The following is a 16265-nucleotide window of genomic DNA, read 5'->3' as shown; positions in this document are numbered from 1 at the left end:
CCAGCAACAGAAACATTAAAAACAAGTGACTTATATAAACTAATTAAAAGTTTTGATGCCAACGAAACCGATATCAGTACCTATTTACAATTGTTTGAGCGTCAAGCAAACAGAATAAATATAAATAAAACTGAATTCGTCACGTATTTAATGGGACTTCTCCCACTGAGCATTGTTCAAATAATTGCTCAAGAGCCTGAACAATTAACTGCAGACTATAATTTTGTTAAAACTTTGCTTCTGAAACGCTTTAAACTTTCCCCGGAACAATTCCGTCAGAAATTTTCTTTCCATAAAAAAGAAGTAAATGTTTCTTGGCGAGATTTCGCATATCAATTAAACCACTATTTTGACGAGTGGATTAGCGGTTTGAAAATAACAGACTTTGACAAGCTAAAAGAATATATGGTCGTTGACCAAGTAAGAAGAAAATTACCGTCAGATATCCGCGAACATTTATTGGATGATTTACACCAAATAACTGAATTAAGTGTATTGATTGATAAGCTTGAAACATACGAAAATGCGCGAATAATAACAAAAAAAGTAGACACCTCTAATAAGAATTCAATCTTTAAAACCAAAACATTTCCAATTCAACAAAAACGAAACACACCCATATCTTCCTTTTCTCCTGGTTTGAATAATCCGAATCAAAATAAAGATATGTCTCATATCAAATGCTATAACTGCCACAATTATGGGCATATAAGTGAAAAATGTGATCAAGTAATCAAAAAGTGTAGAAACTGTAATAAATCAGGTCATTCCAGTCATGAATGTACCGAAAGAAACGTACATTTAATTCTACCAACTCGTATTGATAAAAAAATTGTAATATTTAACAGTGAAATTAATGCAATTATTGATACAGGCAGTGAAATAACCATGTGTAGTGATGTATTATATCAAAAATTTCCTCCTATTCCCCTCCAATTGTCTAATATTATTTTATCGGGAATAAGTAAAGAGCCTATTTCCCCATTAGGTTGGTTTAATACAAACATAGGTATAGATAATTTTACGATTAATGCTAATATTTATGTTATTGATAAAATGCAATTCGATTTTATAATCGGAATGGACGTGCTTAATTGTTTGGATATCAATTTTGCTAATGGTAAATTATTTGTTAAAAATACCTCTACCCCAAAAACAGTTAACGTTAATACAATCATTTCTCGCGTGAAAAATTCACCCTTCGGAAGTGAAACCGAAACTTTTAAAAACTCAGTCAGAGCGTCTCCCTTCAAGGCTAGTGTAATGCCCAGATGCGATTCTATGTTAATTTATGATCAAAGAAAGGCTCACTTTTCTGATTCTGTTTTGACTTCGGAAAATTCGAATATTAATGAGGCTTCGCCCAATAATGAAACTTTTTCTTTTTTAACTCAGATATTTAATGCTATTGACCTCAATGAAATAGATTTATCTCACATACGTAATAAATATATCAGAGAGAATTTATTTATTTTGATTAACAATTATAAACCCTCTCAGATTAAATCCTCGGATATTAAAATGAATATTATTTTAAAGGATGAAATTCCCATTTCCCAACATGCTCGTCGTTTGTCATTTAAAGAGCGGGAAATAGTTGAAAAACAAATAGACACCTGGTTAAAAGATGGCGTTATTCGTGAAAGTTGTTCAGAATTTTGTGCGCCTATAGTCCTTTGTAAAAAGAAAGATAATTCCACACGAGTTTGCATCGATTATAGGAAATTGAATAAAAAAATTGTTCGAGATCGATTTCCCTTACCCCTTATGGAGGACATATTAGACCAATTAGGCGATGCGCAGGTAATTTCTTCTATTGATTTAAAAGCAGCCTTTCATCATTGCGAAGTTGATGAAAATAGTCGTAAATACACTTCATTTATTACACATAACGGACAATACGAATTTTTAAAAGTACCTTTTGGTTTAGCAAATAGCCCTAGTGTTTTTCAAAGATATATTTTGCATGTGTTTTGAGATCTTATAAGAGATAAAACTTTAGTTATTTATTTAGATGACATTTTCATTCCAGCAAAAAATGATGAGGAAGGTTTTGAAAAGTTACAACGTGTTTTAAAAACAGCTGCTGATAACGGATTGGAATTAAATTTTAAGAAATGTCAATTTTTAAAACGTTCCATAGAATGTCTCGGTTACATAATTGAAAATGGCACGATTCGCCCTTCACCCTCTAAAACTTTAGCAGTTAAAAATTTCCCGGAACCTAAAGCACATAAACAATTAATGAGTTTCCTTGGATTAACAGGATATTTCCGTAAATTTATCCCAAATTATAGTAAAATAGCTAAACCTCTCAGTGATTTGCTCAGAAATAATACTGATTTTAAATTCGATAATGAACAAAAAGAATCTTTTCAAAAGCTAAAGATAGCCTTAACGAATGACCCAGTTCTTCATTTATATAGACAAAATTCTGAATTAGAGCTCCACACAGATGCTAGTAGGTTTGGTTTCGGAGCAGTTCTCCTTCAAAAAGCAGACAATGGTAAATTTTATCCAATCCATTATTTTAGTAAAAAAACGTCCCAACAACAAGAGAAATATAGTAGCTATGAATTAGAAACACTTGCCATAGTTGAAGCGCTTAAAAAATTTCGAAATTATTTGTTAGGTGTAAAGTTTAAAATTATAACCGATTGCGCTGCTTTGCAAAGCACAATGAGTAAAAAAGAAATTATCCCTAAAATTGCGCGGTGGGCGTTGTATCTTGAGGAGTTTCACTTTGATATGATACATCGGCCTGCTACACAAATGAAGCATGTTGACGCCTTAAGCAGAAATTTTGCTCTTATAATTCAGCATGATGAGGTAACCATGAAAATAGCAGCTGCCCAAAAAGAGGATGAGCAAATAAACACTATTAAAACATTAATTGCCAATGGAAAAGATAATATACACTTTATTAAAAATGACATTCTTTATCGATACGATAATGGCAGGAATCTTCTAGTAATACCAGACGCGATGCAAAATGATATTATTAAAGAAGTTCATAGTAAGGGACATTACGCACTCTCTAAAACTGAAGAAGCTATTAAACAAAATTATTATATTCCTGGTCTAAAAGCGAAAATACAATCTGTTCTAACAAACTGTGTTGACTGCATTCTATGCAACCGAAAGCGAGGCAAGAAGGAAGGTTTTTTACACCCGATTCCTAAAGAAGATGTACCTTTAAGTACATACCACATTGACTTTATAGGTCCATTGCCTTCAACAAAAAAGAAATATCAGCACATTTTTTCTGTGATTGATGGTTTTTCGAAATTTGTATGGCTTTACCCCGTAAAAAATGTAAGTGCTCAAGCAGCTTTAGAGAAATTGAGGTTACAACAGACAACTTTTGGTAATCCCTCCAGAATTATATCAGACCGTGGCGGTGCATATGTGTCTAAAGAATTTGAGGACTATTGTCAAGAAGATATTCAACATATTCTTATTACTGCCGGAGTACCTCGTGGAAATGGCCAAGTAGAGAGATTGCACGAAACTCTTATCCCTATTCTCTCAAAGTTATCCATCGAAAATCCAATGGACTGGTATAAGCACGTAAACGATGTACAGCGATTTATTAATAGTACAGTTTCCACCAGTACAAACAAAACTCCTTTTCAACTTATGTTAGGAATACCCATGAAAAATAAAGAAGATTTACGGATTAAAGAAATTCTAACAGACGAATATGAAAACTACTTTATGAAACAACGAGAAGATCTTAGAAGTGATGCACAGCGACGAATTATGGAAATTCAACAGCGGAATAAATCAACCCACAACAGAAAGTGTAAACAACCCCACAAGTACAGAAAAGATGACTTAGTGGCGATTCAAAGAACACAATTTGGAACTGGTTTAAAATTGCGTCCCAAGTTTCATGGTCCTTACAAGATTGTTAAAGTGAAATCCAATGACCGATACGAAGTAGAAAAAGTTGGGCAACATGAAGGTCCTAACTTAACAACCACTACTGTAGATTATATGAAGCCATGGACAAATTAGTGCATATTTACTGATGGAACGATGCAGCTTTGATTTTTTTCCTTCAAAAAATTGCTGAAATTTGTTATGTTTGTTTTGTATACTGCTTTGTTTTTTTTTCTCTTTTCAGATTTTTTTTTAGTCATTCTGTTTCGAGGACGAAACCCGTAGGATGCCCGAGTGTAACATGCGAGACTACAGCCTCTCTGTCGATACGCCAGATGTCGCTCTCTTTAACAAAAAGCAACGAACTTTCTCGATGTAAATGAAGAGAGTCAGTTGATGTGTAGTTTCTAAGTGAAACTGGTTGTTTTTAGGTAAAACCTGAAACCTGTGTGGTTCGAACCTAAGTGGTTAGAGTCTATGTGACTCATGTTATTATTGAGGAATAAATATTATTGTTAATGATCATATGGTTGATTGAATTAGTTGATGGTAACCAACATCATCGCATTATGGTGTAGTTTGAAGTAACTCGGCATATATACCTGACATATATATATATATATATATATATATATATATATATATATATATATATATATATATATATATATATATATGATTTTAAAACTAAAAAAAAACATATTCAACAACTTTAATGAAAATTTTTGCCTTCACATTTAAAAAGTTACCTATCTTTAAAATAGCAGTTTTATACAATTACTTTCAAGATTATAAAAATGCATTGAAGATATTTTGTGGTATTTAATAGCATTTAAAAGAATTTAACAATTTCCTTCGGAAACATCATTTCTTAATGACATCACGACTGTAAACATAAATGCGGTTAGATTGATGGTTACGTGAATCATCAATAAGAGAGCAACCAACCATGCAACTTCAATTTCGACATTGTTTTAATTTCCTCTCTAACACCCTCTTGAAATATTACTTTTTTTCTCAATTCCCCCTCCTCATTGCAATGAATAGGCCTTTTAATTTTGTTGATTCCTATTTCCATTTCGTTTGAAAAGTGGTTTGAAATCGGTATGTATTGAGTTTTCTAATCCTATTGTATTTACACAAAATAACTATATATAAGGAAATAACTATATATATATATATATATAACGACTGTAACGACTATATAAGGAAAAAAAATTAAATTTAAAAAAAATTATTAATAAATAAAATGTTTTTAAAATATTTAAAAATTAAGAAAAAATTTTAAATTTTTAAAAAAAAAAATAAAATAAGGAAAATAAAATAAGGAAATACTATTGTATTGATACATTTTGCTTTGATTATATTAATACAATATTGGAAGGCACTCTTTTTTTCGCTGATAAAATTGTATGAGGTGATGATGAGATCTATTCCTTATTTTGTTTCCCGGCTTTCCTTTTCTTAAGAAAAATTTTTAAAAGCATTTTATTTATTAATAATTTTTCTTCCTCTTAAAATTAAATTTTTTCCTTGTTTTCTTTGTATTTTTAGCTCGTTTTATGGATTCTATGTACTTGTAGCATATGCGCAGTAAAAACAAGCTTATTATTTTGCCTAATTTTCTTCGCTTATCTCTCTTTTCTTTTATTCTTTATTGTCTATTTACTGTGTTATTTATTTTCTGCGTATTCCATGGTTTTGCAATAGTTTAAAATAGCAAAGAATATTTGATGAAAACTTTCGAAAATATAAGAAAGAATAATGAAAATAAATCGCTTCAAATAAAAAGTTTATTTAAAGAAATAGGGATAAAAATACATGAAGATAAAATACAAAGAAAGTTAGGAATTTGGAATAATGTAATGAAATAAAGAATGGTTACAGTTAAATATATTTGTTGTGAAATAGTAACCAATATTAATTATTTCAAGGTGTCATATTTCTACAGTATTGCTGGGAAGAAAGTCACTGTTATAGTAGCAATTTATGGAATTTATGGAAATAATGTTTACCTGCTTAAATTTTTTGTAATATATTTTATACAATAGAAACTTTTAAAAAATTTTTAGAGAAAGATCTAACTTTAAAAATTTTTGGCTACGATTAGAAACAATATATAAACTGAGTTCATTCTTTGTTTTGCATGCATCTGAAAAATATTACAAGACATTTTTTAAGAAGAAAATTTATTACTCTGAATACGGATCGATTCTGTTTAGTTTACTTTGATAAAGATAAAAAAATAAATAGATAAGATTCCTGGAAAGAGATAAAAATATTGTTCTAACCCATTTAGAAACTAGAAACTCATCAATGATTTATTGTAAATTTTGTTACCTCATGCTTTGAGGTTACATTTTTAATTTTCTTTTTATCGATCTTTTCTTGTTTTTAAAAAATATTTTTACAACACCATACCTTTCAAAATAGGTTTAAAAAGAAAATGCCACTTCATTAGAATATTGGAATTGTTAACTTTTAAAATTTCTTTGTATATTTTCTCAATGTTAAGTAACGAAATAGAGCTGTTAGTAATTTTGAATAATTTAATTCTGTACGTATGTCTGTTTTTAGAATTTAAAAAATTTACTTTTGTTATTATTTAAACTGATTCGGATGACGCTTATTAGTTTCCTAACGTAAATTACACATAAACAAAGATATTTATCAGAACTCTAAAAATGGACTAATTAAATGCTTCTATTCGCGTTTAAACTGGTGAAAACTGATTATGAAGATACTAAAAATTCTCTTCACGTAAATTACAGGAAAAGAAAGATACTTATCAGAAATTGTAAAAACAGACAACTGTAAAATATTATATTTTTCTGATAATGCTGATTGCGAATTTGTATTGGCATAATTCCGTCAGAAAAAAAAAAACCTTTCGAATAATACCAGCTATATCTTTTTTATGCTAATAGGATGATAATTTAGAATTTTACTTGTTTCGAAATATACTACCGAGTAAGGTTAACATCAGTTTTATTAGTAAAAAATTAATAAGATGATTCTTGAAAATTTATCCCCTACGTTTATATCCTTTTGATGGTTAAGTTCCGGTAACCTACACAAAAATATTTAAGGGGTCTTGAGAATTTTTTGCAACAATAACCTGTTTTATTGTGAAAAGAAGATATGTTATAATCTGTTTTAGTTTGAAAAAATTGATTTTAAGTCTAAGGAAATACTCAAAAAACTTCCTAAGTTACAGCAAAAATACTAAACCCACTCATTGAAAGCAGAGAAAATAACCAACTAATTTTCTAAATTGGAAACGTCTGCAAGCTGTTTTAAGTTATTCTAAGTTTTGTCTTTAAATCAGTTTCTCTAAACTGAATTTTTTTCTCCTGATACTCAGGATTGTTAAACTTCTAATGAATCTATTAAGTTAAAACCTGGTAATTGGTTTGAGTACAACATCTTGCTTAAATTCACTTTAGCATATGAATATTGGTAAGCACTTTATGTATTTTTTTGATCAAGATAATTATTTATATAAGAATCTAAAGAATTAATTTTGTTTTAAATTAAGTTAGTTTGGTTTTAAAAAGTGCTTTGAAACTGCTTTTTAAAAATAATTTCAAATCATAAACATGCTTTTCATGACTTTTATCGTGGTCGCGAGATCTATTTTTTCTTCAAATTTTAGTTCCAAAGAAAGTTCTTTGCGATATTTTACGAAATCGCATGCTTTTAAATAATGTCTGTGCTTGAGCGAATTTCTTTTAAGAAATTCAGAAATTAAATTTGACCATTATCTTGTACGCTCTCGCTCACTTAGTACAGTTCTTTGGAAATAAGTTGGTGAGTTGTTGGATTCAATCAATTATTTCAATAAATTCACAAACCTTAATTTTATACTTTTTCTTTAATAATATTTCAGTTAATATATTCAGTATTCAGCTAATAATAAATTTAAATATCAAGAGTTTCCTGCTAAAGTGATTCTCAGCCTGTAGTTGGACCGTTTATGGTCTGTGGTGCATTTTCCTGTGGGCTGTATCCATAATAATCCTGTAACAATTTATTACATTTTGATGCTCCGTTGATCCATTAAGATTGTCTTGTTTTTAGCGATAAGTTACAAATTACTAAGATAAATTACAGAAAACGAAAAAAAAAAATTTGCAGTGGCGTTTTTTTATTCAGTCAAAATCACCCTTCTCTTAATTGATATTATATAATATAAATGTTTTCTTCATGTATTTGCATTGTTTATATATAACCTCAAGTAGTTTCTGATCAAGCGATGATAGTTTGATGTTCCGTACTAACTTTATGTATACTTTATCAGAAGAAAAACAAAATTCTGATAACTGATCTCTTTAGCTAATTTTACTCTCCTTTCATCTGCTTTCGCTTGGTTTTGCAACCATTCATTCTGCGCGCTTTGTTGCATATTTATCTAGGTGATTTCAACTGAGTTAGAAATCCGTTAGTGTGTGGTTTCTCTAAAGCTTAAAACCGTTGATGCGAAACTTTTCTCTGATTGGTTATCAGACTAAACTTCTTTGACAAATCTTATTATTCACTTATATGATGAAAAGTGTGCTTTTTTCTTAAATGTCTAGCAGTTCTTATTATAAATAGCATCTATGAATTGATTTATGTAGTATTTTTTCTTTGGGAGACATCATGGTAAGCTTTATTAATATTTCTCAATATAATATCAGTATTTCTCAATGTATTATAAATTTGTTAAAATTATCATGATTGGTGATGATTTATCAGAAATATATTGATATGACTGAAGTTTGACTTAAAGATTAGGTAGAGGAATTTTAAGATATCTTTTTTTTTCTTTTTAATAATTTGCTTATTACACCATTTACAAAAAATGAAAGATTGTTTTATCCTTTCAAGGATGATTTTCGCCAGTGGTAGTCAAATGGAATATAAATTGCAATTATAGGCAGAAAAATAAGCTGTATTTTGAACAAGCTTATGCAGTCTTCAACATTAGTATTACATATTTATATATATGCTTAATTTTTTTAAAAATAGTGGTGGATCAAATATATTATAAATTAAGTTTATAAATGCAAGGAATATATAGAAAACATACATTTTACTACCACTTTAAATATCGAAATAAAATTTTATGCCAAATGCGTAAGAGTTGGCTGGTATGGTTTTGAATATTTTAACGATTTATTATTTGTCTTATTTTATTTTAAATTCATGAATAATTATTATGTAATGAATAATAATTAATTATAATAAATAATTATGCAATTAATAATATTGAATAATTACATCAATTTTATGAATAATAATTATTAAAGAATTGTAAAAATTGGGGGTTAAGGAGATAAGGCGACCTCAAAATTAACTGCTGATGTTGTAAAATTAATAATATTAATAAGAAGTTGAAAAAGTTAAACGATAGAGGGATTATTAAAATTTAAGTAAATGCCCTTCCCTTTTTTTGTATTAATGCCCGCTAACTTCCAGACTAAGTGACACAGTGTTTCAACTGTCAGGGTTTATTTCATTACCCTATAACTATAAACGTAACTTGAGATGCGATGGCTCAGGGGATAGAGCGTTCGCACTCCAATGAGGTGAACCGGGGTTCGAATCCCAGGGATGGTTGGTCGATACGAATTCCACATCCGGCTTGTGCCTACCACAGTGCTGACGTAAAATATCCTCAGTGGGTAGACGGATCATGGGTTAGAGTCCCCTTGCGGTCAGGCTAACCGTGAGAGGTTTTCGTGATTTTCCTCGTCATGTAACGCAAATGGGGGTTAACTAAATCAAAACGTCTTCCACGAAGGCAAATAATTTCTTCCAATACTTAATCCAAGAGTTCCCTTGTCTTCTGGATTGGGTTCAAAATTTCAAGGTTACGGAGTTGAACATTAGTAGTCGTAAACCCGAAAAATTGGGTCAGCTGTTCAATGACGGTTATAAAATCCTTTTATTCGACTAGACAATAACTCACTTGCATAAATAATGATAATGTTTTGAAATCCTAATAACTTAATTAATCATCTTTTATTTGTTTACACACAACTTATTTTGAGAGCATCATAAACGAGCCTTTTTTCTAATGATTGTAAGAGTTTTTCCCTCCTGATATTCATTTTGTAAAGATAATTCAATGTTATTTTATTAAGTATTATTACATAATTTGTCATTTTACAGCAAAGAATTAAAATAGCCAAATAATCTGAGTAATAAGTCTTTCTTTCATTTCTTAAGAACTATTCGATGGAATTCGTTCAACTCTATCATTTCACACAGTTTAAATTTATGCAAAAACCAGCATGAGGTATAATTCAAATATTTTTTGATCATTATTAAATTGAATTATAAATAATTATTATAAATCATTACCATGGAATTACATTGGTGAAACAAATTTTAAAATTGTGCGTAAAAGGTTTTAGATTCCCTTAAAAATTTCCGCAAATATGGCAAAATACGCAAAAAATTAAGCTATCATTAAGGGTATGATACTCTTAATTATCATTAAGGATATCATAATCGTTAAGGGGCCCAAACTTTAGACCAATCTCCTGACTGGGGCACATATTTTCTAGATACCCCATAAATGATTTAAATTAGTCGAATAAAGGTAACATTTAATTTGTGAGATTCCGTGATTTTACCACTTAATTATCATTTATACCCTCCCTTTGAACTATTATAATAGATTACTAGTTTACTATTATAATTAATTTGTTTAAAAATCCAAGCCAATTATTTACTTCCTATTATTTACTATTTACAGCAAAAAGTATGCACATTTATTTTACCATTAGTTGCCATTATCACAGTATTTATCCTATCATTAGCATTATTTAGCTTATAAGAATTATAAATTTCCTTGAGAAAAAAGTTTGAAACATCTATCTTTCCCAAATGAGAATAGAGTACTGGTATTATAAATATTGAAATTTATTATTTAAGTTGTTGTAATTAACTCATTTTTACACGAAACTTTGAAAATGAAATGAGTATCTGTAATAATTAAGAAAATAAATATTTTGGGCTGAAAGGACTAAACATTGTTTTTTGTTAAGTAAAAATAATGTTTTATAAGAAGTTTAATCGATAATTATTCCACTAATTGATAATTATTTATTTAATTGATAAATATTCCAAGATGCAATTGTTTTAAACACATATGTTTACCAACTGAAGATTGTTTTAAAAGGTTACCTACTTTTAGAAGACAGATATAAAAAAAAATTCGTTGTCTATTTACAAATTAATTTGTCTGGATAATTTTTTTAATATTTTGCTAAACTAACTGAACACATTTATACAGGCATATCCTGAATTACATTCGAGGCAAAACTGTACGCATTATGATTTTATGGAATATAATTAAGGAAATTCACGAATAAAAAGGAATATGAGATCATTTAAATACCTCGTATTATGATTTGATTAAACTATTTTTATAAAAGATATTTCGTGGAATATTTAATGATTTCTTTCACGAACAAATATTTATTTATTAATAATATGAGGTGCCCTTTTTACAAAAAAGTGGTGCCAAATGAAAAGTAATGAAATAAATGATCATATTAAAAAAGATCGAATATTATCGAATTTTATTTAATATTAGCTTTAATGTTAGTAAATGGGATTGAGGAGTCTAGCGTTTTCTAACACAGCTGTAATATATTGCATCTAACAGATGTTAAATAAGATCGTTTTGCTACCTTGAATGTTAATTTATCGCTTTTACAATTGTTTTGTGAACAAAATCAATGAACTTTTAGCATGTTCTCCTTTTCCTGAAAACCTCACATGAATCCCGATTATTCCATTTTATTCATTCTAAAGATCAAATTTATGTCTTTAAAACTATCTTGCAAGTAAATATAAACAAATAGAAACACAACTGAACCACTAAGTAATGATTATATAGAATTAGTCATTATAAATACATTTTTTTTTTTTAAATTTTAGAGCTAGTTGGCGAATTTTCCATCGATCATTTTCCACAGTTGGCGAATTTTTGGCGACATCGTTGTTTCTTTCCTTCTTCGTTTATTTACGCTATGTTTTTAATATTTTCAAAAATTAAATTCCTGATAGTGATTTCGCAATCTTGCTACCACCATTAAAATTTTCTAAGATCCGTGGGAGCCCAGTTCACAAAAGCACTTTACCACAAAACGCCAATATATCTTTTTGGATTCCAAAACTACCTGAAAATGAATGGATGTAAAATATGCAAAACCCCAGTTGGAACATCGCCAAAAGGGATGGATGGATCGGTCAACATCCGATAAAAGATGCTCTTGAATTATGATGGAGAAAAGGCGGGTGGTAAAAATAAATCGCCTTCTTATGCAAATAGTTCTTTTCCGCTTATTTAACCCACAATTCTTTGCTTTCATCATTTTTTGATTGGATTGTCGCTTTCTATGATTTAATTAAGTTAACAAATTTGATTATAACATTACGAATCATACATTATATTGTTATAACTTGGCATATCAGCTGTGGTTCATTTTTACCCTTTGACACAGAATATTTATTAAACATATTTTTCTTACTTTTTTCATTATTTTGTATTAATTTCGGTCGAAATAAGTGAATATTTAGCAGTTGTATGGTTATGAAACACTAGAGTTCTTCCAAACACGGTTCACGTCCAAAATTTCTATTTATTTACAGTTATTTAGATCTAACTGTTATTCATCATTGAAGTTTATTTAGTTTATAAAATCAATTATCGATAAATTTTTTAATATGAATGAGAAAAAAATTCTTTTAAACTACTTTTTTTTAATATTATATTTTATTTATATAATTCCTATAATCTAACATTTAATAAATATTAAACTGTTTTTAAAATCAAAAAATAGCAAAATATATTTTTGTTTGTAATTAGAATGTCAGAAAAAACTATATTTAGAAAGGTCGTCCCACCTGCGTCAAAGGGAACCTTGCGAAATGTTCTGTTTTAGCTTCATTAGAAAATATTATAAGTTTCCTATAAGTTTCAATACGTTTTGGTTATTAGCGAAAATCTGGTTTATCGCGTGTCTCGTTTGTTTGGTAAAAGGTTAAATAACACCGGAAAAAACAATCGAAAAAACACGAATGCAGGTTATTTAAGCACCATCTCAACAATTATATGAAAATAACAACCATTTGAACTGTTGAACTCGAATTTAACGTTATTAAATATTTATTTCAATGTAATTCGATTTTTTTTAAAGAAATAATGTTCAAACATTAATTTAAAATTTGCAGAACATTCCTTACTTTTTAACTAATTGATTAAGACCCTCAAAAAGATAAAAATTTAATAAATTCCAATAATGTGACTTATCGTATTTAAATCCGATACTTTTTCACTGAAAGTTATTGAAATGAAACAGTTCATTTTTATGAAATTTTTTTATTATTACATGATATATCTCCTGAGAGGCTATTATTAATTGAATATTAGAGATTTAGTTTAAAAAAATTCCTTTCCGTCTACTTCAAACTAATCCTTTTATATCAGTCAGTTTTTTTTAAAAAAAAAATACTAAATACATTCGAATGAATATTTAATTTAATTAAACTCGAGCTTAACTGTCCAAAACGAATCGTTCTTTACATTAATATAAATTTTAAAATTATGTTGTTTTTTTCTATGGCTTTTTTCCGGAGCTGTTTTTTTTTTTAAATTTTTTTTATCCGCTTTACGTTTTAAAAATGCATGCACAATTAAATAATAGAAAGTCGATCTAACAATTTATTGTCTATATAATAATGATTAAGTTATGAGCAATGAATATTTTGGAAAAATGTACTTTTGTTGGTTATGACTATCTTCAATATAATAAAAATGATGGCAACTAACTTTTATTTATATTTTCCTTTTTGGAGTGAATGATGTTTTGCATTATGAAATCGGACACAAAAATGCACTTTCTCTGTATATCTTATTTTCGATGGATTTGAATTCCTAACACTCAAAGTATGGGGTGTAGCCGAAATCTGGAAAATAAGGACTCAATAGCCCAGGCGGGAGAGCAGTCGAAATTTTGGACACTGAAATTGTTATTTCACCTTTTTGCGTACTTCGCTAAATTTCCAGATCGTTTTAAATCAAATCGGGAAATTTCTGGACCCAATTAGTAAATTGATTAATACAACGGAATTAGCGTGTAAAAATTAATTCCTATTAAGGTATCTCCGATTAAGGCAAGGTTTTTCGATTTGCTTAAAATGTACTCGAGATATGGCGAGATACGAAAAAAGTAAAATTAATAATAAAAGTTCCAAACTTTCGACCTCTCTTCTGACTTAAACTATATGGACCATATTTCCCAGATTGCGGACCATATTTTGAGAGTCAGAAATCCGTCGAAATAAAAAGGTATGTTAATTCAAAGAAAGAACGTTTTTGAATTTCGTAATTTAAAATATCGTTTGCTCTAATTACTTAGCATACAATAGGTTAGGCCGTCAGATTATAAGTTTGAGTATTAGTATGAAAAATCCGATCATCATTAGTATAAAAGTTAATCAGGGTGCTTATTTATTTATGTGGTCTTATTTGCAATAATTTTTAATGTAAAAAAATCTGCTGTTGTAAAAAAGTGTTTGAACATTTATGCTAAGACAAAATGGATATTTTTATTATTAGCTATCACTGGAGTGTGAAATTAATAAAATGATAAGGTGATTAATGAACACGAATCCTACACGAACCACTCGAATGATTTTAATATGTAAAATTAATAAAATTATATGATGATTAATAAAATATTATGCGGTATACGAACCACTCGAATGATTTCAGTATGTAATATTAATAAAATGATATGGTGATTATTATGGGATGCACGAATATCTTAATTTTGCAAAATAAATGTTAACAATGAATCATTGAGAGAAAAAAAACTTTCCAAAATGTTTATGCTCTCTGTAGTTGGAAACATAATATAGGAAAGCGGTAGGAAAAAACGTAACTTTCCAAGCAATAACAGTTATTTTTTCATCGTTTTTCTTTTCTTAGATAATAAGTTTCTAGGAATGATATTATTAAACAGTATTTATCTATGTTTCTGTTTACAAATTAATATGATGAATAATACATACTTAAATGAGACAAAATAATCACAAAATACTGTGTAAATAAGGAAAAAAAAGAGTCGAATCGAAAATCATAAATGTTGAAGGATGTTTCAAATACATTTCCTCTCTTAACTGTTTATGTACTCCCGTGAGATAATGAATACATTAAATAGATTGTAAGCAAAGATAATATAGTAAAATAAACAAAACAACGAAAAAAAATAATTAAAGCAATATACGAATGCATTTTTCTTTCCTTTTCTTTTTATCTGATTGTTTTTTTTTTCGCTAATGAAAATAAAAATAAAATTAATTAAAAAAAGCCACACTTTAAGCACATTCAAAAATCAAGGCTTTAATATATTGTCTAACAAAAAAATAACTGAATTAATTAGCCTAAATATTTTTTTAAAAAATAACTTATATTCGGAGGCTCTGTTTTTTGCGAGAATTTTACAATTGTTGTGTCGTTGTGTGTTTGTAACAGTTATTCATTGCTTAAGTTGGGCCTATCTTTATACAGCGACTTTTATGTCAATTACGAATAATTATGATTAACAATAATTACGATTAATAATTATCGCATGATTTTTAGTGATTATTAATAATAACGCTGAGAAACAAATTTTTTTCTTCAGATATTTTTTTAACAGATCTTCGATACTTTCATAATAGTTTTTTTTTTAAAATACATTTTTAGTCTATTTTATGTCAAAATGAACAAGTTTGAAAACATTATTTATCGTGTAAATGTTGCTACAAATTTCTAGGGTAGTTAGGATACATCAGCAGGATTAAAATTGCATAGGAATCCATCTCTGGAAACGTCACCATACGCCGCTAGGGATGCTTCAATATTAGGAACTGTTTCATCGTGTGCTTCAGTGAATATGTCATAATAGAGAAGCAACTCTAGCCTAGTACAACGTCATTTCCAAGCATAGGTTCCAATGTAATTTTAATCCGGATGTGTCCCAACTCCCTTAAAAGTATGTCACAACATTTACGTGACCCCCTGTTACACATAAAGTTTCTAAACTTGTACATTTCGACAAAAAAAAGTAAACTAAAAATGTCATTTTTAAAAAAAATCTATAGTTTTAGTCAGGCAAGTTGAATAATGCAACAAAAAATCTGTTCACCAGTTTAATTAATAATAATGATTATGAATTTAATAATTTCAAAACTAACTCAAGGGAAGGATCATCATCAGTAAAAAATCCTAATGCTGTAGAGCCAAAATTTTTCGCTTAGCTGCTTTTCGCACCGGGAATAAAAAAGCTTTTCAACTTTGACACAAAAAAAATTTAAAAGCTATTCTTTATATCAGA

The 16265-nt window shown here is 28.6% G+C and overlaps 1 protein-coding gene across 2 annotated transcripts in view; it reads left to right on the top strand.

The window, feature by feature from the left end:
* LOC107456875 (uncharacterized) overlaps positions 1 to 16265 on the top strand; it is an 82629-nt gene that overhangs the window by 41169 nt on the left and 25195 nt on the right. The window contains exon 1 of one of the 2 annotated variants that reach the window (XM_016074844.5): positions 8234 to 8529. The exons of the other annotated variant lie outside the window; for it this stretch is intronic. Within the exon in view, the coding sequence (XP_015930330.3) occupies positions 8527 to 8529 (3 nt within the window). The 5' untranslated portion in view covers positions 8234 to 8526. Of the gene's footprint in view, positions 1 to 8233; positions 8530 to 16265 lie in introns of those variants that run through there. 2 annotated transcript variants of the gene reach the window in all.

The sequence above is a fragment of the Parasteatoda tepidariorum genome, chromosome 12 (assembly GCF_982258835.1).
Source record: "Parasteatoda tepidariorum strain Cologne lab strain chromosome 12, Ptep-v5.0, whole genome shotgun sequence".
Classification (NCBI taxonomy): Eukaryota; Metazoa; Arthropoda; class Arachnida; order Araneae; family Theridiidae; genus Parasteatoda; species Parasteatoda tepidariorum.
This window is presented reverse-complemented; position numbering and strand designations above follow the sequence as displayed.